The sequence below is a fragment of the Corvus cornix genome, chromosome 5 (assembly GCF_000738735.6).
Source record: "Corvus cornix cornix isolate S_Up_H32 chromosome 5, ASM73873v5, whole genome shotgun sequence".
Lineage (NCBI taxonomy): Eukaryota > Metazoa > Chordata > Aves > Passeriformes > Corvidae > Corvus > Corvus cornix.
In genome coordinates, this window is record NC_046335.1 from 6,271,662 (window position 1) to 6,294,649 (window position 22,988).

General features: G+C 44.5%; 1 protein-coding gene and 1 long non-coding RNA gene across 2 annotated transcripts in view; both read right to left on the reverse strand.

Annotated features, from left to right (window-relative positions):
* The window catches only part of KCNH5 (potassium voltage-gated channel subfamily H member 5), a 162,568-nt gene extending 158,491 nt beyond the window's left edge, over positions 1-4,077 (reverse strand). Inside the window, exon 1 of the mRNA XM_039552922.1 lies at positions 3,972-4,077. Coding sequence (XP_039408856.1) covers positions 3,972-4,044 — 73 coding nt within the window. The 5' untranslated portion in view covers positions 4,045-4,077. The remainder of the gene's footprint in view (positions 1-3,971) is intronic.
* Positions 4,078-12,439: 8,362 nt separating this feature from the next.
* Positions 12,440-22,988, reverse strand: part of LOC120410048 — a 34,597-nt gene continuing 24,048 nt past the window's right edge. Inside the window, exons 2-3 of the long non-coding RNA XR_005601979.1 lie at positions 15,352-15,463; positions 12,440-12,817 (exon numbers count right to left, since the gene is read on the reverse strand). This is a non-coding gene — a long non-coding RNA (uncharacterized LOC120410048). The remainder of the gene's footprint in view (positions 12,818-15,351; positions 15,464-22,988) is intronic.

The window sequence follows — 22,988 nt, forward strand, 5'->3', positions numbered from 1 at the left end:
GCTATGATTTCCTTCCAGTGCCAAAATGCACTTGTGAAAGACCCGCTTTCACGAGGAAGCTTCTAAGAGTTATTGCAACAGAAACAATATCCAATAGTGATGACTCTTATCATGTAAGATTATATACAGTTTTTCACAAAATTCATCCCCTCTTCCAAACTGTTAGCAGTCTTTATTGCAGATTGCTGCCGAGTCCCAAAGTTACCCTTTCCACAAATTCATGCTCTTACCATAAAAGCAAATTATGCCATTAACATGTATTTAATTTTTCTGCTGATACAATCTGTGAAGGCAAGACAGATGTGCATGGCTCAACTCACTGGATGACTCTGCCCATGGGACAGGTCAATGAATCCCTGCACTTCCACAGTGCTGAGCACAGGTCAGTATCAGTAGGAGCTCTGAATGCACTGAAGAAGCAGACAATAATGTCAGTAATAATGGGCACAGACTGCTCAGAACATCTTGGGAGAGAACACTGCCCTTAGGATCATCCTTATTAAACATCCCAAATACTAATGGCAGTAAAAGGCAGTCACCTTAATGTGATTTAGCTCAGTGCTCTCACAAAACACCTCTTCTTTCAGCTCAGCAAAACACCTGGTGCTCTTAAGATCTAGGGCACAGCCAAGGCTGTAGCAAGATCATATCAAATCTTTGTGAGCCTCAGATAAGCCTCAGTGTATTTTCACTGTGCTTTAAAAGAAGGAAAAAAAAAAAAGATTGCAGAGAGTGCACTGAGATTACCCTGAAGACAGGTCTGGGTGTCCTCAGGGCTTGTCCCTTTCACCAACCACAGCAGCCCTAAAGACAGACCCCGCTGCTCCCCACGGGCTTTGGCTCTCCTTAAGTGGAGCTCAGCTGCGGTGTGGGCAAAGAACCTGCAAAGCAGAGGCTGCCATGCACCACCCCATGCTTTGGGAAGCACCTGCAACCTGTGATGCTGCCCAATAAAACACTTCACAAGCTCCAAGATGTAATATTGTCTCCAAAAGAGACTTTCCCAGGGCAAGGAGACACCGTGGCACCTCTCCATCACTTTGACAGCTGCTCCGTCCTTCCCAAACACATTGGCTGGGAGAAGGGCATCCAGCAGGGCAGCCCTGCTCTCCCACTCTCCAACACAGAGGGCAAAGAGCCACAGTCACCCCTTTTCACGGCCACCCCGTTCCTTTCTGCTCAGCTCCTTGGTGCTTTGCTCATGGCTGCACACTGTGAGCGCTTCTCCCACAACTTTAACCTGATAAGCAGCCAAAGCTGAGGTAAAAAGGAAGGGTTCACAACATTCCTAAAGAGAAAGTGCCCAAATAATGCTGAAAATTCAATATATGATTGATTTTAACACCAGGTCAGACACCACACCAAGCCTGCACACCGTGTTCCCACTACACCTGCTCCCAGTTCTGACTTTCCACATTGTAAAATTATTACAATTTTGTCTGTAAATTTTGTTATTAGGATCCATCTCTGGTAACTCTGAGTAATTTGTCTCCATCTACACTTCATTTTGAAGCCATTGCTTCCATTTCACCTGAAGAAGAGTCTATCTGCTGAAATACCTGCCTAATTTTTTCCAGCAGTACCCATAGAAGTAATTCTAAACCTAATAGAAGTTATTACCTGTATCTACAAACCTTCTCTTGGTTGTTCAGAAAAGATTTATGATCAAGAAGTGCAATGGGATTGCAAAAACGTGACAAATCTCAAAGGAGAATGTTCCTGAACCAGGAACAGTGACAGAAAGGCTTTTTTTTTTTTTTTTGGAGGGGGGGGGGGCATGTTGAAGATGTATTTAAAAAAACAATCATCAGTCTTTCCTTCATCCCATTCCTCTAACTGTCAGTGAAAAATCCTTTGGAACCTGGTGAATTCAAGTGTAAAAACAAGCCCAGCAGACAGTCAGCAGACCAAATCCTTGTCTTCTACCAAGCACTGGCAGGAGATACTTGAACCAGATTTGCTCCACTGTATACTATTAAGTTTGGATTAAACAGTGCTGAATCCAATGAAAATTACTATTTCTATAAAGGACAAATAAGGCTATGTCCTGGATGACAAAAATAAGAATTAAATCATGTTTCAGCTCACAACACTGACAACTTACATGAGTTAAATACAAATTCCCAATCTACTTTCTTCGTTGTGTCCAACAGGGAAAATTTGCCTCTCTAGCTAACATCAAGCTTAGACATCATCAGCGGCACAGAAAAAGCAAAATGAATTGCCAGATCAGCATGATTTATGCTCCTAAATCAGACCAGGTTAAAAACTGGAGGGGATACGTGCTTTTAAAGTATAATGTTCGAAAGCCTTCTGAACTTTTCCAATTTTTGATAGCTCCAGGCTTTACTGAGCTTTCATCAGGGAGGATGTGTGATTTAATTAGAGCACAATACAAAACCATGGCATTCCCAAACCATGCTCCCAGCCCTGCCACCAACATGCTGCATGACCTAGGGAAATCAGCTGTGATGCCCCAAGTCCCCATTTACGCCACAATTTGAAGAACAGGTTGAGAAAGCCTCAGTATGTCCTCTTCCACAAGGAGCCGTGAAGTGTAATTAAATTCCACCCAACACTTTGAAATTGTCAGAGGGAAAGTGCTGTATAAATGCCTATTAATTACTCCTGCATTTAATATTCTGGGAAATAAATACACTATTGTGGGAAACCAGCTCTTGGAGATTGTGCAGCTCCAGGGATTGACAAGGAGTCAGCTGCCAGCCACAGAACTGACAGAGGCAAGACCAGAGGGAGGAAGCCCCCAGAAGTGGCTGATGGCTCAATACAAAGCTGGCATTTTAACATGCAACATTTTAAAACAAATTCCAACTCATCTCACTCCTGCTCAGGAGGAAAATCCATGAATCACCAATTCACTACCTGCTGTCAAAATCAACTCCAAGCCAGCACACCAGACCATACTGGTATGAATGTGGGGTACATCCAGCACTGTGCAATATGGAAAGGTGGAAAGGAACACTTTTCAGCATGATTTCACATGCCACTGGTGTCTTGATTAATACTAAATGTGGTACCTCATCACAATGCTCTGCTCTGCCCACCTTTCCCACTCCTGTCACCAGGTGTACACTGGCATAGCAGGGCTTCCCCAGGGCAGGGTCACCCTAAACTTGGGCTGACCAAGGAGTTACCTTTCAGCAAATCCAAAGCACATTTTTGCAAACACTCCTGTGTCACAGTGGTTAAGTGCCAGTGCAGAAACGACATTAAAAAATGCATGCAACTAGCACAGGACTTGCCTAAAGCAGCATCTACATCAGCACACCCAAAGAGACAGTGGGCTGCAAACATATCGTAACTTTAATGCAGCTGTGTAGAGCGCTCTTAATGAGTGCTTTGCGCTGGATGCAAGGGTGAAATTAACTCCTGCAGCAAGGAATAATTGGATACCACACAGTCCTGAACTAGCCCTGTAAATATTCACCTAACAGAGGAGCCGTAAATGACCAACTGCAGACAGTTCTTTTCCCATTTGCTCAGCCACAGCATTACAATCATCCAAACCACAGTCACTCCCTCACCGCTTTCCCAGTACCTTTGCCACAGACTTCAAAGTGTCACAGAATTGCAAAAAACTTTGAACCCCCCGAATAGAAATGACTGCAAGTCCTAATTATTACAAAACTAAAGAACAAGAAGAAGGGGGGGAGGGGGAAATGACCCGATGAGCGGAGAGGATTACAATTTATTGTCTCATTTAAAAAAAAAGGGAAAAGGGTTCAAATTGGCAGCAGCGACAGCGATGTAAGAAGTGCGGGGAGACGGCAAGGACCGCGACGGGATGCTCCGGAGGGGACGAGCGGATCCCGTTCCTTGAAGGCACCGCTTTGGCACGGACCCACCAGCGTGGCAACGCCGGGGCGAGAAGCCGGAGGGACGGAGGGATGCATGGACGGGCGGATGGATGGATGGCTGGCTGGATGGATGGATGACGGGGGATCTCTCACCGCTGGAGCGCCGGACGATGTTCTCCAGGAAGGTGTTCTGCGGTGCCACCAGCCCTCTCTTGCCCCCCGGCATCCTGCAGCGCCGGGCTCGGGGGCCGGGGGTGCGCGGCGGCAGCGGCGGCGGCGGCGGCGGCGGGGGGGGCCGGCGGCGGCGGCGGCAGCGCCCGGTGCCCGTGAGTCGCGCAGGGGCGGCCGCGGCCGCTCATGGTAGTGGCGCCCCCGCGGCGGCTGCAGCGCGGTCTGGGGCCGCGCCGCGCTCCGCGCACCCAGCGCCGCGCCCGCCCCCCCTGCGCCTGCGCGCCCGCCCCGCCGGGCCGGGGGACGCCCGGGGATGGGGGGGACAGCGGCGGCGGGAGGGGACGGGGAGGATGCGGGGGCTGGCGGCGGCACCGCGCCCCGCCGAGCGTGCCCCCTCCTCCGCTGGTCCCCGGAGAAGTTCTGCCCTGAGCGAAACTCGCCGAAAATCCCCAAAGGCGCTGGTTTGGCACCTATACATTGTTTTGTTTGTGGTTGTTCTTTGGGGTTTGTTCTTTTCCCAGCGGTTGGGGTTGAGGGAAAACACTCGGGAATGCTTGTGTGGCACACTGGAAGGCGGCCGCATTTGGCCCGCAAAAGATAAACGCAAAGTGCGAAGTAACGTGTAAAATGCCATCAGCCTTGCCTGAAGCCATCAAGACATTTTTTTGGAGGATTCCCCCCTCTCTCCGTGCGAGGCAACAGGAGGCGAATTTGTGGCTGGAGACCTCCTTTCTCGCACGGTATTCAGGGACCCGGCTCTGCCGCGCCGGAGCCCCAGAGGCGCAGGTGAGTCAGTGCCGTGAGACGCCACACCACACCCGAGTTTCTGGGTAAGCTCTGCCCTATTCCTGACCCAGCCGCCGTCCTCCCTCCAGCCGTTTCTTCATTAGGACAGTACATTTGAAGTTATGGACAGTAAAATCTTGGAAGGAATTTCTCCATCCATTGCTTCGGCCTCTGCTAATTTTGCATGCTGCTGCAGACAGGAAAGGATCGTAGAAGGGACTAAGAGATGGAAAATCAGTGTTCATCCAGAGCCGGAGCGGGCTCTGCAGAGCACATCCCGGTGTGCCGCACACTCCTGCCCTGGTTGGCACAAGCAGCAATGCTTCTCCCAGAGGACATCATTCCTCTGTGGAAAAATCAATGTATTTATTTTTTCATCCTGCTTACAGCACCTGCTCATTCCTGTGCTTAAGTCTTGGTCCAGCAAGTCACACTGAGGTCACCTACACTCCACTGCTTAAAGTTTGAAATCTTTATCACACCAGGAGCTGTTGCTGGAGCAGCTCTTTCCTAGGTGCCAGTACTGCTGTCCCTGAAAAAATGTCTGGTTTTCCTTTCATTTAAACAAACGCAAATCAGGAGCAGCTCAATTACAATCAGCTTGGGAATGCTGATAGAAGTCACGTTTGGAAGGTGAACCACACCCATTTGTGAATCATTCATTGTTTCCCCCCCCCCAGGTCTGGCATCTTCAGGGCTTTCCTTAGAGTGGTGAGGTTTAAAAGATGCTCCTGCTGAGCGCTGCTCCAAGCTCCAGGGAAACCTTACTCCGGGTAATTGGAGGGTGGAGGGTAACACCTTTGTTTCAAGTGAGCTGTAGCTCACCTAAACCAGCTGTGCACAAGCAAATACTGTGTGACTGATCTGTCTGGACAGTGTTGCCAGGACTTCTGCTCCCCACTTCCCTCCGTCCCAACCAATCTGAATTTTTCTACTCATTTCCCAACCTTGTTTTGAAACCTAGACTTGCTACTTGCCCTCCCACGCCCCTTTTCATTAACTTTTCATCAAACCCCTTCTTGTTCACCTTTTCCAAACTTCTCTGTTCTGGTGTGGCAGCCATGCCCAAGAGTCACTCCATCCTCCCTGCTCCATCTACTCAACTTAAGATCCCTCTATTAACTTCTGTTGCTGTATTTCCAGTGGCACTAATTAAACAATAGGTTATGGAGAGGGACAAGCTCCAAAAACATATCTTTAAATGTCACAGACGTCAGGTAGAAATGGCAGGACATGTGGTGGGATGCTTCTTTATCAAGGCTGCAAAAAACTCCAGAGGACACCTTTTTCTTTTCCTAGAATGCTGGATGAGGCTAAAGATAACCTTGAAAAGAAGAGTCTGACAAAGAAAGCAAACTGGGAACTGCAAAGAGACTCATGTCTTCTTTTGGGAATCTTCGAATTGTGCTTGGAAACAGCATTGAGCCACCCCGCAGGAAACTGTCAGAAAGGTTTGAGGTCAGTGTAAGTAGGAAAAAGGCAACTAGGCAGCTTCTTTCTACATCAGAAATACCCCAGGCTCAACCAGCTGTTTTTAAATGTGGCAGAAAATCCACTGTGATTCAAAATGCTTTTTTTTTTTTTTTTGTCTCAGAATAGGTAAGTAAAAACAGTTTCAATTTTAAGGAATTAATTAATTGTTAAAACATTAAAAGGAAAAAAAAAGTCTAAGCTAAATGTAACAACATGCCTGATGGATGATCAGAGGATTCCTAGTTCTTCTTTCCTCCTGTCTTGCAAATTGTATTTCTTTAAGGGAAGAAACTAGCTTTCCTTTCCTGAAAGGAAAAAGGTAAAAAGGGAATGAGCACATTGCTATACTAACGTAATCACAATTCCTTCCTCTTCTGCTTCACCATTTCTTTTCTACTGAAATTTGAAGCACCTGCTCAGGGTGATTCACCTCTTTTCTGGTATTTCTGCAAAAGGTACAATACCCCAAATCCAGCTGGCAGTGGGCAAGCGCCAAACTCCCACAGCAAGTGGAGACAGCACACACTATGAAGTTCAGCTGCATGTAGTGAAGAGCTGACCCTTGGAATCTAAACCTACAGGAGAGGGTTATTTTACTTCAGGGACTATTAAACATTTCAGAACTGGTTCTGATTCACAGCACAGAGCTTTAAATGTATCTTCCGTGATTTATGAATTGAAGAATCATCACTCCCAGGGCTCCTAGAAGAGGAGGGAGACATAGACCAGCATAAACAGGTCAGGCACTGATCCAATCCAGTAGCCTGAGTCATTGGAATATCCAAGCTGCTGAACAGATTCACATTTCCTTTGCTTTCAGTGCTGTGTGTAACAAGGTGAGTCAGGTTCCCTGGGACCACCCTGGGCACCCAACAAGACTCACCCGCATAGGTCTCAAAATACAGTAAGCAGAACTGAGTCATGGGATACCCTTGGCAAGGCTCAGAGCTATTTTCTACCCCAGGTGCACACAGAAGACTTCCCATTCTAAAAACCATCACCAAGATGACCACAAGCTTTGGTTATAAACAATGTGATTTGTACATACAAACTCCAAATTAGCAATGTTTGATTTCCAATGACCTACAGGTATTGCTGTAACAACAGCTCAAGTAGGAAACAGATGCCAGAGACATTTGAAGGATGTTAAATGGTGGAAAAACAGGTAGAGTTTTCCCCTTAGAGTCCAAAGAATCTGCACCAAAGAACGTGACAGAAGAGGCTTTTCTGCTACGAGGCATGAGACCCTTAATAAATCTTTCTCCATGAGTGAAGTACACCTGTTGTCAGAAACTGCAGTGGGACAGCAGGGGAGCCCATACTGCAACTTTCTTCTCCTCAGCAGGGAGGACTATAAGGTCAATTTTTAGTTTTACTGGCTCCAAAAACGCTACCCCAGAACTGTGGGGGGCGTTTGTCAGAAGTCTGCAGGAAGCAAAGCAGCCTCTTGGAGCCCACCATCCTGCTCACCATAAAGGTGGACTCTGAGTTTGAAAGTTGCTGAGGGGATGGCATCAGATCTGCATTTCTGCATCACCTTCAGACAGTAGCCTTCAGAAAGCAGGAAATACCTCTGCTCATGGCAGCAGCTGATAATACCAGAAAAAATACTTCAGTGGCAAAAAATAGGTGGGGGGAGGGAATAACTTGCCATTTCTTTCCTAAAAATAAAAAATTGCAGTTTCTTTCCTTCCCTGTTTTGGGGGGTTTTGCTTCTTACCCCATTACAAATTTGAAAAAGCACTTTGGCAGACAGGAAATCAATAAAGACTTGACAAAAGTTGCTGCTTTTGTTATAAAAATTGATGGAAAGTATTGATGAAACCTCAGACCCAAAGTACTCACTAGATTCTAATTTGGCACCGATGAGAATTCTTTATTCTCTGTTGTGTTGGGCAAGTTAAGTCTGGACAACTAGACCTGGAGGTTATGGATCTGCTGCCCCTTAGTTCCTCTGGCAGTACAAAGCAAAGGGATGCAGAACTTATGGGAGGCAACAGCATTCAGCTGAGTCAAATGCACAGGAATTAGGAAGAATTAAAGCTCCCAGTGTATGGAGCACCTGGGATGCACTCAGGATGGCTCAATGCATGGATAATGGCTAAGCCTTTCCCTTTTACACTTCTCATTCAACATGGCCCTGTGCCACATTCCTGGGACCCCAGCCAACTTCTGCTCAAGTATGGCATGATTAATTTTTTTGTCGTGGTGCTCATCCCTAATCTGCTGGTGCTTTGTAGGCACCACTGAGTATCTTCTGCATTTTACCTCATCATACCGGGATCAGACTGGAAACTGGGGCACAGGGAGATTAAGGTCAAAATGGTCAGGGAAATCAGAGTGTCCAACTTGAGACATCCAGGATCCTTTAGCAGAGGAGTCACAGTTCAGCAGAAGTTTATGCATTCAGTATCTGGAGGCTTCAGTTACAGCTGTGAGAGCAAAGCACTTCTCCAGATCATAGCCTGGCCATTCCCCATGAGCTTATGAAAAATATAGGAAGAAGAGGCAGTGGGAGACACTAGGTTTGAATGACTTGCACAGCTTCATGGAAGATCCCTGTTTAACAGGAGGTTTAACAATAACAGCTGTTGCTTGCTTTTAACATGACACTTCTTATAGCCCTCACCTTGTTGTTTCATAGCTTTCATTTTCTCTAGCGAGCACACCAAAGATATTACAAGCCAAAGTTGCACACGAGTCAGAAGAAGTCAGTGGGAGAGGTTTATACACACACATATATGAGATATTGTGGGGAGTGTGACTGAAGACTGTGCTGCAGTGCACAGATATAAGGGCAGAAGCAATCCAACCATTATATGGACATTGCCTCCCTTCAGAGTGCTTAGAAACCCAATTTTTCTTTTCCACAGCCTTTTCTTAAGCCCGAATCAGACACTTGGGAAAAGGGCCTTTAAAACATTATCATTTTATTAATGTTGTTTTTCATATTCCTTCATCTGCAAGGTCTGTGCTTCAGTATCATGAGTCCAGCTGTGCAGTCACAGGGAGCCATTAAAGCTTCTGAAATGACCTAAAATAGCACCTTGAATTGAAGAGCATCAAAACTTTCCAAGTCCATTATCACAGCATCAGGCAGGTGCTGAAAGGTCCAAACCAAAACTCGTGTGTACTTTCTCCTTGGAAGAAGGGAAAACCCTCCTTTTCAAGGGTACAGAGCTCATCATTCTAACTCTGAAGGGAAATCATGACACACGCTGCAGCACATTTGTGGGTAGGGAAGCATACAGGGATAAAAGTGAAAGTTTTAATGTCTTTGAAACTTTCAGGAGAGAAGAAGTGGAAATCTCAAACTCCTACTTGGAAAGGAGAGGAGGAGAGTCCTCTGATTTAACCTAAAACCCCAGTGTGATCAGTACCACAGGATGGCAGCTTACAGATGCCCAGGAAGCAATGCTTGGGACAAGGGTAAATCACAGTCAGAGTCAGATGTGAAGAGTAATTGTTTGTATTGGACTCGTGTCCTTCTCTTCTTGCTGTTGTTTTTGGGTTTGTTTTTTGTTTTTAAAGGGGAAAATATTTTTACTCAGATCAGTTAATATATGAAATAAAAATCATGTGAAGATGGGATGAGAGGGCTTCAACATTATACTCTTCAGCTTATTTTTGCCAATAGCTGAATCATCACAGAAAACATTCAGAATAGAAAACAATCCACTGGTTTATCTCAGAAGAAGCATTTTGCATTTAAAGTAGTGTCCATCTAAGAACGCATCACAGAAACACATTCTGCTTCTCTTGGCCTGTTTGACTAATCCTAGATTTTTACCCCAACATCATCCTTGCAGGCATGCTCTGAGGAAATCCATGACAGAGGCAAGGACTGCATAGGGTCACAGGTCATTCCTGGGTACAGTTTGCAATACACTTAAAAAGCCCTGCTCTTGACTCCAGGGTTCCATATTTGGGGGAGTCCTTGGACTACTTGAACCAGCAATAAATCCTTGACACCAGAGGGGCAGGAAACTCAGAAATAAATGCTATCCTGGTAGCAGAAAGGGGTATTTTTTCAGGCAAGAGTGGATAATAGTCTTGATTAAGTCTGATAGAAGCCCCAAGCAGCATGATATTCCCCCTTGCACCCCAAAGGTTGCAATCCCAGCAGAGGGGAACTGGGGGAGCTTGAAAGGAACAGTGGCAAATAACCCCCACTCTTCTTCTGGAGCCATGGCCACTCACGGGAGATGAGACCAAGCACCCTGCTGGAGAATGGAGCCATTTTCTGCATCAGAGCTGGTTTTCAGGCTTCCTGCAGACTCCAAGACACAAACTGCTTCATAGGCTGTGATCTCACCACGTTTCTAAGCTTTTTGGGAGAATCCCAAGCAAAGAAACTTTTCTTTGCTGAAGAGGGGCAGGCTGAGAGTCTCTGGTCCTATGACTCAAGGATCTGAGGCTCTAGTTCTGATCACAGCTCTTTTTTTTGGATGAATATTTTTGTCCTTCTACAGGTGGTAGCACACACTCGTGGGAAGCAGACAGGAACACAGCACTGGCAGGAGCAGGGCCAGACCAGTCAGTCATCACTGGTGCCTGGGACAAAGTGAGACACTTCATTTTCCTTCCCAGAGGCGGTACAGGTTATTCCCACAGGTGACACCTTTTCTGGACCCTTCTCCACATAAGAACCATGCCAGTTTTGGAGTCTCTTCTGAAATCAGTAGGACCTACAGAAAAAACCTTCCCTGGAACTAAAAGTCCACCATGTTCACCACATTTTATGTTACAGGGATACCTCTGAGAGCCTGAGGACTAAGCCTCAAGTGTACTAGAAAACCACAAGACTTTCTGGCAGCTGAAGGATGGACATAAGTGGGTGACATTAACTTCTCCTGGAACTTGAAAACCCAAACACCAGAAAATGGCATTAAACACAACCTTTGCGTCTAATGCAGGCAATCTAAGTGTTTTATATGTTTGGGGGAAAATATTATAATAACAGTGATGCTGTTAAGAACAAGTTGTTGGGGGTTTTTTGCAATTTTAAACTTATTTATATACACTCATTATAAAAATTATCTTTGAGAACGAAATTACTTGCATCAGACCTTAGCTCAACTGCAATTTTTTTTTTTTTTTTTTTAAAATTGTCATTAGAACTCAGCATGGGGCTAATTTTGAGTTTAAACATACTTGTTAGAACTTGTGCTACTGGAAAGCCAGAAAGTTTAGCTGTCCAGGTTTAGGATGAGTGCTGGCTGGCTGTCTGCTTTTTCATTTTGAGATTAATTCTGTGTGAGTTTTCATATTGATTTTCACAGGAGCAGAAAGAAGCCCTTAAATTGGTATGTTTATAATAGTGACTCCTCAGAGAAGTTTAAAAAACTTAGCATGGAATTGCCTCTTTTTAGTGCAGTTAATCTCAACCTATCACCTCACCAGCAATGTTTTCTCACAATAAGTTTTATTAGGATTTGCTGCTGGCTCTGCAGAAAAACACAACATAGAAGCAGAATCTGCTGACACACAGACCTTTCATAACAAGTGACATAGATGCTACTCCAGCACTTCTTTGGAAAGCAGTAACATCTTACATGACTAATTGATTAGCATGAAAAAGGTGTCCCTCATTTGCTGTTCTGTTGGACACACAGAGTAACACAACTCCTCACTAACACAAACTGGCCCAGCAGGTGCAATCCTGTTTAAAATGCTGTTCAGCCCGAGTTATGTGTTGAAGGACACTAAATTCTGCATCATGGGAAGGAAGGATGTGCCAGGGTATTGACCAAGCAACTTTCAAAAAAAACCAACCACTCTTTCTAGGTGATCCAGTTCCTTCCCTTGTGTTTACAAACATGCCAGGTAAGCAATGTAAGATAAAACACACTTTTCTGTTTACAGTGGGTCACCATCCTGAAGCCTACAGACCTTGTACAGCCTGCAGCACCTTTGGACTGTGGGAAAAGTCTTAGCTTGAGGTGTCCCTCTGAGTCAAGCCACTGATTAATTGGATCCAACCCCCCCCCCCCCAACAACTTCTTACTGGATAAAAATTAACCAAGCTCATCTTGCTTTGTTGGGTTTTTTGGTTTTTTTTAATGACAGGGGTTTGGAGGGCTCAGGGGAAAGGAGTTAGTGTGTGCCACTGAGCCATTAGAATCTCCCTTCTCTGACAGTGGGGGACCGAGAGTTGCTTGGAGTATCACAGGCAAAAACTCTGCAACTGCTGGAGGTTGATCAAAACTTTATTTCAAAATTGTAACTGTTACTTTACTTTGGGAGCAGTTATTAGGTGGTGCAAAACCCATTTTATCCTAAGTCAGGTAATTAAATCAACTTCCTGAAACTTAGAGCATCTGAACATTTGGGACAATAATTTGACACTGTTTTATGAAAGCAGTTCTCAGCTGTATCGCCTAATTATTTGACACCGAATTCCTTAATCTATTTCCATGTTTCCAAATGCAGCTCAAGTTAACTACAGATTGTAGAAATCACTTCACCTAAAACAGTTTTCCAGCTGCTGGGCTGTGACAGGAGTGCAGAGCAGGATACAGCTTTCCACTTCGTGTGTGAAGAGAAAAAAGTTGCTCCTACAGGCAGCGCTGTGAATACAAAATGTAAATATAAAAGGAATGTGTATATGAATAGTGCCATGTACAGGAGTATGAGTGGTTGCAGCCATAATAATTATCTCTGTAATAAATATTACTTTCTTTTCCAAAGACCACAATTTGGGCTTGTACTGCAGCTCCTCACTGAAGTCCTTTGCATTCAGTGATCAAATAATTCAGGGCAACGATTTCTCCATAATGAAGGGCAGCAGTTGGCTGTGCACTGCTGAATCTCATTTCCATCAGAAAGATATAATTACAGCCTTACATTAATTTCTGGTTAGAAAACTGGGAATTATCAACACAAACAAATTGATACCAGAAACACTCATTTTTTAAAGTGCTTTTTGAGCTGCAAATTATGCAAAAATCATTTGATCGTTAATTACATCAATCTCACTTATCTTTGTCTCAGAATAGACACAGGCTAGACCTAAAGAAAAGCAGACTTATACAGTTACTAAATCTTCTGGAAAAAAAAACCAACTGAATCCTGCATCTTTTACAGGGTATGAGATTCACATCCTGCTGTTTTCAATCAAACTACTCAGAGATTTTTCTCTGGTAGGAATAGAAATACACATTTAATAAGCATAAACCTAATGCCCCCTGTTGGTTATATACAGCTTAAACCCTCGCCTGTGCACATAGGGACTCCTCATCTCCTACTGCTGACTAAAGCATCCCACAGAACATTTAAGGTTTTACATGGGCACAGAGATTACGCTCCAGAATCACCTGAATTAATTTCTCTCCTCCCTCACAGGCACAGAGCCACATTCTGGTACATAAGATGCTTCTGTGCCTATAAAGCCAGCCCATACCACCAGAGTGCTCTGCAATATCCTGTCCTCAATCAATGCACACGGAAATTGCAGAATAATGGAATCATGGAATCATTGGGGTCAAAAAACACCTCTAGGATCACTGAGCCCAGCAATTAACCAGCACTACCAAGCCCACCACAAAACCATGTCCCCAAATGCCACATTTACACATCTTTTAAATCCCTCCAGGGATGGTGACTCTACCACTGCCCTGGGCAGCCTGTGCCATTGCTTGACATCCGTTCACTGAAGAAATTTTTCCTATTATCCAATCTAAACTTCCCCTGTCTCTCCTCAATGCCGTTTCCTCTTCTCCTGTCACTTGTTACCTGGGAGAAGAGACCAACCCCCACCTGGATACAGCCTCCTTTCAGGGAGTTGCAGAGAACAGCAAGGTCCCCCTGAGCCTCCTGTTCTCCAGACTGAACAACCAGCAGTCATACAGCCTGGGGCCTTTGTGTTACCTGTTAGAATAAGCCAAAATGTTAACTGTGGGTCAGATGTTTAAAACCAAACCTACTTGGGATTTTTAGCTTTTCCACAGCACATTTTGCTAGTTTCTGAGGAGACCTCCAAACTGAAAACTAACAGCATCTCCAGCTAGGTGTGTATTCTGTAGCCAGTTTAACCTAAATTTGTAATTGCCCTTTATTGAGAAAAGCCATAAGAAAAATTGAACAAGAATATACAAAATTAAGTGAAGGGTTTTTTTACCAAAATTTCTTTGACTAATAGCACGTTTTCTATTGAGTGAATGTTGAGCACAGTGGTTCACCTGGCTCTGCACAGAAGATGTGGAGAGACTCCTGCTGCCTGTAGTCTCAGGAGCAGTAAGAGCCAATATCTTCAGAGGCAGGAATCCCTTCTGTGAGTGACAGGAGGCTGCTTGTACCCCTCTCTGTACCTTTGCCTTTCAGCAAGGACCACTGCCAGCCACAGCTGAACACTCCCTGTGCCTCCTACCTGGCAGACACTTCCCCAGAGGAGATGCTGGACCAGTCCTCCATAGCTAGCTGAGCACCTTGTCCCTCAGAAAATCACCCCTCAGTAGGGAATCATAGAACCATTTCAGCTGGAAAAAACCTTTAAGGTTGTGGAAGCAACAAATAGCTGAGACCTATACAGCAGAGCAAAATGCAAAGATCATTCTTTTGTCCTGACCTAGAAAGAGCATCAGAATTGGAGTCACACAGTGGGAATTACCATCCTCTCACATTTTACTGCAAATGCCACCATTAAAGTTGTTACATTTGTGAGGATTCCTGTGCCATCCCTTCTTGTGTGAGCCTGTGATGTGACAGGCTCCGGGGGGTCATCAGAGAAAGGAAGCCCAGGGTTGGGTATCTGCAATGCCAGCCTCCTCCTAGGGCCATACAGATGGAGAAATTGCTCAGAGCCTAAGGGACTGTCAGTGTTACAGAATCACAGAACGGTTTGGGCTGGAAGGGGCATTAAAGATCACCTATTCCCAATCCCCTGCCATGGGCAGGGACACCTTCCACCAGGCCCGGTTGCTCCAAGCCCCATCCAGCATGGCCTTGAACACTTCTAGGGATGGAGCAGCCACAGCTTCTCTGGGCAACCTGTGCCAGAGCCTCAGCAGCCTCACAGTCCAGAAATTCTTCCTAACATCTAACCGAAGCCTGCCCTCTCTCAGTTTGAAACTATTGCCTCTTAAATCCCACTTCATTCCCTTACCTTAGCTCCAGGAGTAGCTACCTCTCCTTGGGGAACAGCCTCATTTCTGTCTTCAGATCAAAAGCATGCCAGTGGTATTAGGGTCAGGAGTGAGAGGGACAAACTGAATTCTCTGTGAAAAGACAGAACATTTATATGCAGGAGAACACGAGGAGATATTCTGTAACTGCTGGCCAAATGAACCTTATCTCCCTCAGCCGCAGGAGGCACAGCCAAAACCAGCACCTCTGCCTTGTCTTGCTTAAATCATCACAGCTATTTCTTGCTGCCTGCCTTAACCCTCCACGCCTGGCTTGCAGAGCTACCCCTTACCTGTGCTGGGCACAGCTTTTCTCAAGCCATTCTCTTCACTCCCTGCCAGGCTGTAAGTGGCACCCATCCACTGCAGCAGTGCTGAAATCTCCGGGGACCCAGGATGGGAGCCCATGAGCCCCCCAGGTGCCACCCAGCCCTTTGGTGCCCTGCAGAGTAACAACTGTCACCAGCAAAACCAGGCTTATTTCTCCAATGTGTATTATTTGTCCCAGGAGGAGGGTGGGTTGGTGCTAATTCAACCACCTGGGTCTCATCCTACCAAGATCAGGGAGGCAGCTGGTGCAGGTTCTGATATTGCACCTTGGGAGCCAAGATTTGGGGTGCCACCCCTCCAGTCACCTCAGTTGTCTCTGGATTTGGCCAAAGCCAAGTTTCATACCCAAAGTCTCCCAATTCCCCATCTCTGGCACAACTGAGCTGAGCCAGAACTGTAAGTTATAAGACATCCAGGTTCCTTCATTGCAGCAGCACATGAGAAAGATGGCGTGGCTGAAATTACAGTATAAAACATGGGCAATGGAGAACCAAGCTGTAAGCATTCCTTTGAATCAAATCCAGCAAAGCCTGCAACAATTTTCCAATATCCAGTTGCTCCTTCAAAAAAAGCAAATGTAATTTCCTCTCTGCCCTTATTTGAAAACATCCTGCATTAGATGATTTTTGGGATATTCATTAATGAAATATAAACCCTATCAGTAGTTAGGCAACAAATTTCTGTTGCTGCTTTTGACATAAAAATATCTTTACTGAGCCACTCTTGAACCAGCATTATTTGAATGGAATTAAAATGTTATCCCTTTGATAGAGGTTTGGGGATATTTTTGTTCTTCCTGGCACTCTCCCCTCCTGTCTTTTTTTTGATAAATTCAAGAAATCTCATCAGTGATAGGAGAGAGGCAAGACACTGCAAAGAGTATCTGGATTTATGTGTTAAAGTGTTTTGTGTAATCCAGTCTGACTTTATTCCATGCTGGGGAACCTGATGCTTATCCTCACACGTAGTTCTTTGTGACCTCCAAGGCCATGAAGATAAGAAGAGCAAAGCTTTTAAAAAAATGCAGTGTCATATCTCTGAAAGATTCCTGTAAATCTGCCTTTGAGGCTGAAGGGAGGGAAGGAGAATCCAACTGAACAAAAGCTTTAAAAAACACATGTGATACTCTACAAATCTGTGTAACCACTCAATAAAACTGGAAGAAAAGGAGCAAAGAAACACCTGCAAAAGAGTGCAGAAAATGGCATGTGATGCAAGCAAAAGATGAAGAAACTCTTGCAGCCTTCAAGGACATCAAGTGAAATGCAAAATGCTCAAAGTTGGCTTGGCTCGCTCTCTGCTTGATTTGAATTTCAAGCTCTGGTGTACAAAAAGCTTTGTCTCCATGCAAGGTTTTGAGGTCCTGCAGGACTGCCTGCCTGGATGCTTTTGCTTTGCAGCTGTCTAAAGCTTCCCTTGTCATCACTGTTCCACATTAAAATATATATTCTCCATTGCAGGACTTAGCAAATAGATTTTCAGCTGTTCTATCCCCTTCTTCCCCCTTGCTCCATCAGATTGTTTTCTTCAGGCTCCAAGTATATGCAGATTTAATGGGGAGATCTTTCAAAAATAATGCTTTCCTTAGGGAAAACAATAAGTTAAAAGCTATTTGTTGTCTAATGCTGTCAGATTTTTGCCAACAAAACCAGAAAACATAATACAATCAGAATTATCTATGCTGTAAAGCAAAACTGCCTGCCTCTTCTAAACCATTCTTTTGTCCTGGTTACATCAATTCTTGACACTGAAGTGTTTCCATTATTTCAGCCTCCTTCCAGGTGATGCCCAATCCCAGTCCCATGAGCTGAGCAGAAGACAGTGGATGCACGTGATGGTTCAGATCACAGGCTCTGCAGATTCCCTGTGCCCTGCATTTCAGGCTCAGTGCTGGGTCCTCTGCCAAGCGCACCCTATACCAAGCTCCAGTGGCTCCCAAATCCTCCCAGATCGCATTGAGTATCTTTGCCTTTCCCTCCTTTTGCCACCTTCTCTGTCTCACTCCACTTCATGCTTCTACTCATCACTCTCCATTTTGCTCCTTTTCATGACCCAGACCCCTGATCTCTTGCCTCTTAAACTCCTCTTCTTGGACTTATCTCCTCCACCTGCCTCTTGCAGAGGTGGAACAGATTCAGAATGGATAAACACAATGGATTCAGAGAACAGCACTGCAACTGAGTGAACCACCAAGCTTAAACAAGGATATGATGTTTTTGAGAAGGGAAAAGAATATTCCCCTCTTTCATGTTCCAAATACTGAGTAATAGTGATCAGGATCTGATGATCTTCACCCATCGCCAATTTTAAGAAGGTTTCGGGCAAAGCATTATGTATTTTAGAAATGTGAATACATTGTGGTGATCTGTGAGCTGGCATTAGCAGACAGAGGAACAAGGAGCTGCGTCAGTAAGAAACACCCTTAAAAGAGATTAAAGCAACTTGATCTGCAGCATGAGCAGGTCTGTCTGCAGTTACTCTGTTGCCTTTGCCTAGGAGGATGAAATACACCTAGTAATTGGGCATTAAATAACAGAATTCTGCTTTTAAGTATAAGATTTGCTAATCCTACATTGCATTGTCTGAACAGAGACTCGGTGTAGAAAGTATTGCATCAAATTCTTTTTATTCAAATCTTCTATGTTTTTTCTTACTCCATCTACTAGTTTATTTCTCAAATCTTGCAGCTTCAGGCTACCCTTATGTTCTGAATCCTGTTTCAGCCCCACAAATCACAGAATCAAGGAAGAGTTTGGGCTGGAAGGGACCTTAAAGATCATTTCATTCCAATCCCCTGCCATGGACAGGGACACCTTCCACCAGACCAGGTTGCTCAAAACCCCATCCAACCTGGCCTCGGATGCTTCCAGGGATGGGGCAGCCACAGCTTCTCTGGGCAGCCTGTGCCAGAGCTTCACCACCCTCACAAGGAAGAAGTTAATACAAAATCTAAATCTACCTTCCTTCATTTTAAAGCCATTCCCCCTTGTCCATCTCCCTACGTGATCTGATCCCTCTCCATCCCCCCTGTGCCCTGCATGCAGGAGCTCCGTGTCACACACCTCCCCAGAGCACCACCCCTTATTCCCCTTCGGTGCTGCAAATCCTATCCCCTCTCCCCAGCGCTCCCGTATAACCCGAGAACTCCCTGGAAGTGAAACGACCCAACCCCTTGCAGTGTTTACATCAATCCAGCAGCTCTTGGTGGAAATCATTTGAACAGCTTTGGTTTATATCCTTGTGAGGTTTCTTAAACTGCTGCCCAGCTCTGATTAATTTGTCAAGCCCCTGGACTTTCTGTATTACTCCCTATTCCCTTGTTAACACAGCTTCCAGAATGTTCTTGGCTTTTCACAGCTGCTTTGCGTTCTGGACATTTTCCCCAGGTTCACAGGGATACCTGAATCTGTTCTCTCCAAGTAACTCAGACCCTGTGTGCAAGGGTGACTCTGGTCCACCCTGATTTTCCATTACCTCCAGTTTTCTTAGCTAAGAGTATCTCAAATGACAGATTTTGAGGAATTAATATGAATCTGGAGCAAAAGTAAATTTTGCTGGAAATTCACCAAGCTCCAAGGCACATGTCTTCTACATTCCTGCAGGACATCTCATATTTCTTCATGCTTTTCCCAGGCTCTGAGGGACCAGCATGTCAAACACAGCACACGATTCTGCCTGGGCCATCAGAGGGAGAAGCTGAGTCCTGCTTCCTTCTGAGCAGATTTCTATAAAAGAACACAGAAGACCTTAATAAATAATAGAAAAATTGGTAATTTTTCCTGGAGGCTGTTGGTGAAAAATAGGCACAGCCTTATGTTACGTCCTTCTGGGATTCCTTAAGCAGCTGTCCAGTTCAAATTAACAGAAGACATTTGTTAAGGCAACGTGTCTTCTTAATTTGTAGTTTCCTTTTTTGAAAGATGTTTTGATTAAATGGTTTTTCACTTATCAAACTTGAAGTCTTGAGTATAAAATTCAGGGGGGAAAAAAACCCAAAAGGGAATGATGTATAGGTTTATTTTTGACAGCTGCGATATTTTCCAGGCAGGCTACCACAAGACAGGGTGCAAATACACCCCTCCAGGTGCATCAGTGTGACCAGAGCTAATCCAAATAGCATCAGGTGAGGGCAAGAGCCTCTCAGCACAGCTAAACCAGATTATTTAGGCATCTGCAGAGAGCCTTTTCTTCCCTAACACAAAGCTCAGTGCTTCTTTAGCCAAATTGAACCCATCGAAGAACTCCCACTTTGTCCTGACAGTGGCTGTACCAAAGAGCTGGAGAAGTCACAGCTGGGGGTCACAACCTCTTGGGGGTCCACTGATTATTTCTGATATAATGTTCTCCAAGACTTCTACAGCCAGATGACCCCATGTAAGTGCTGCAGTGGCCTGAACCATTTATTTAAACTTCCCACTGGACTGCTGCTACCAAGTGCTTCTTTCACGCTTCCCTGGTCCGAACACTGTGGATGCCAAAATGACTGGGACTGAGGAGAAGGATATGGGGTTGGTTCTGATTCCCTGGCAGCAGTGAAAAACGATAATTTGGGCAATCTGATTAAATCAGATATATGAAACTAACCCGCTGTTTTTCCTGCCTTTGAGAGCAGCTCTCACAAAGAATTCCATCAAGAGAAAGTCAAGCCACAAATGAGCTCATACGACCAGAGCCAACCACAAACAGTTTACTGCTCTGATTGTTGTTTAATTAAATTTGTGAACCAGTTTTAAGCTTTTAAGGGATTTTCATGAGGTTTTGTCACATGTCTTTTTAATTTTTAGTGGTTACTTTCAAAACGTGACAGTTTCCAGAGTCACCTGGGGTGTACCTAACTGCAGCACCTTTCTGTTTCAATATGCTCCATTTTTTTTTTGTTTCATATGCAAACTTTGTCATGTAGATTACCATATCAACAAACTGGTTTATTTTCTGCTGTGTTCTGCACCCAAAGTAGCTCCAAAACCAGGTGTGTTGCTGCTGAGAAACATTTTCGAAGCACCACAGTTTTTGTGGTTTCATGGCACAGGATAAAAACACGAGGACAAAAACCTGAGATACTGCTGCAGATAAAAGACTGATTGTCCTGTTTCCAGCACTGACTGAGAACAGGCATATGGGAAGGAATACAAGCACCTGACAGTCCTATGAAGGTACAGTCCAAGGTTAGTCTCCAAAACTGAATTTTTGCACTCCAGGAGTTTCTTAAGGCAGAAGTGTTTCCTTTACATTTAATACTGACAGACAGCTTCTTCCTCCGTGAGTTTGTCTAGCTGCTCTTTGAGCACTGAGCCAAATACCTGAACCAAAAGTTCTGGTTTTTTGTTTGTTTGTTATAGGAAATCTGAGGGCAGCAGCTGCCATCACGACTGATTCTGAGGGAAAAAAAATCTCATACAAAAAGAATAATGAAGCTCACAAAGGTTTATTAGTCAACAATGCCAAGTGTGACATCCTGCACATGGGTCAGGGCAATCTGAGGGCAGGCTTAGATAAGGAATAAATTCTTGATTGTGAGGGTGCTGAGGCCCTGGCACAGGTTGCCCAGAGAAGCTGTGGATGCTCCATCCCTGGAAGTGTTCAAGGCCAGGTTGGATGGGGTTTTGGACAAGCTCTTCTAGTAGAAGGTGTCCCTGTCCATGGCAGGGGGTTGGAACAAGATGATCTTTAAGGTCCCTTTCAATCCAAACCGTTCTGTGATTCTTTATTCGTGGACTTGGCTTCCAGGAAAACACAACCAAAACGAACAGACCTAAACAAGCATTTCTCAAAGAGCTAACTTTTACATGTGTAAATGACAAGTTGTACATAACAAGACAATTTTTTGTAGCTCCTCCTGGTAATTTCCAATAAACATCCTTAAGCTTACTGGGGAAAAAATAAATACCCAAAAAACCCCACCCAAACTGAAAATTCTAACTGCAGACAGTATTTGCTTTTTTTAGTTTCAACAACAACAAAAAAAGCACCCTATTTCAATCATCGCTACCAAGTTCTGTTTCAGAGGACAAGAATATCCCATAGAAAGGAAGGTTTCAGGGATATAATGTCACTTCATGGGTTTTGATCTTTATTCACTGTTTGCAAAACATGTTTTTCCAAAATGAATTAATTTGGTGTGGTTCCCTAAAACCGAGGTAACCCCCAACTCCTGACTCCTCCTGAGACAGTCACTTTAACACCGAAATACAGTGAGAGAGCCAAGGACAGAGAGCCAAGCATCTGCCATTGCTGGGGCATTTATTACTTCACAAATGCTGCTCAGCCCAAAAAAAAGCTAATTTATGCTTGAAAACTCCTCTTTCTAATTGCCTTCCCCTGACAGAAACCAACTGACCAAGAAATCTGCATGGGGCATATTTTCTCGTGGTCTGTACTTAACCACAGTGGCGTATTTCTATGGGAACTTCACTATGTTTTATCCATGTGCTGGTGCTGTCACGAGCTTTGCTCACTATTGCTTCCAAAAGCTTCTGGTCAGAGCCAGGCACAGCTTTTCCTCTCTGAGCACTCACAGCTCAACACAGACATGGTGTGGGACACATCCTTTGCAGCCTGTGCAGTGTTTACTTGTGCAAATGCAGGACTTCTGAAGGGATAAACAACTGGTTTCCCCCTTTCCAGCTGTATAACTCCAAGCCTTTGCACAGATGCATCCTTTACGTCTTGTTTCAAATGAATTGGCAAACCTTGAAGGGAAAAGATGCTTTTGGCATCTCTGAATCATAATGAGATACGTCTCTTATAGACATGCAGCTTTCTGGTGACTGTAAAGATCGTTGCGGTCTGGTCTTTGATCACACACTCAGTGCAGACACAAGCTTGAGGTAAGAGTTTTAATATCAGTTCCACATAAGGAAAGAGGCCACCCAGAAGGGCCAGATGAGCCTTGGACCCTGGTTTTGAAGAGTAGATGCCTTTTTAATTTTATATTATTATATTATTTCACTATATTATGATATACTTTGTGTTATGTTATGTAATGTTATACAGTAATACAGGAAGATTTATAGACTCAACTTTTACTCAGCTCCCTGAAACCTCTGTTTGTTAAAGGAAACTAACTTTTCATTGAGACTGGTTTTTCTTCATATTATAATAATGCTGCATTCTTATTGAATGCTTTCTTTAAATCCTCTATTGTGTTAGTCAAGCTGTCATTGTTTGAAAGACATGAGGTTATTGGTCCTGCTTGTGAAGGAAGACACACTGAAGGATCAATTGCTTTCATTATGCAATAAGCTGTCTGTTCTCATCTAACTGCTGCTGCCTTTGCTCCTACAGGACC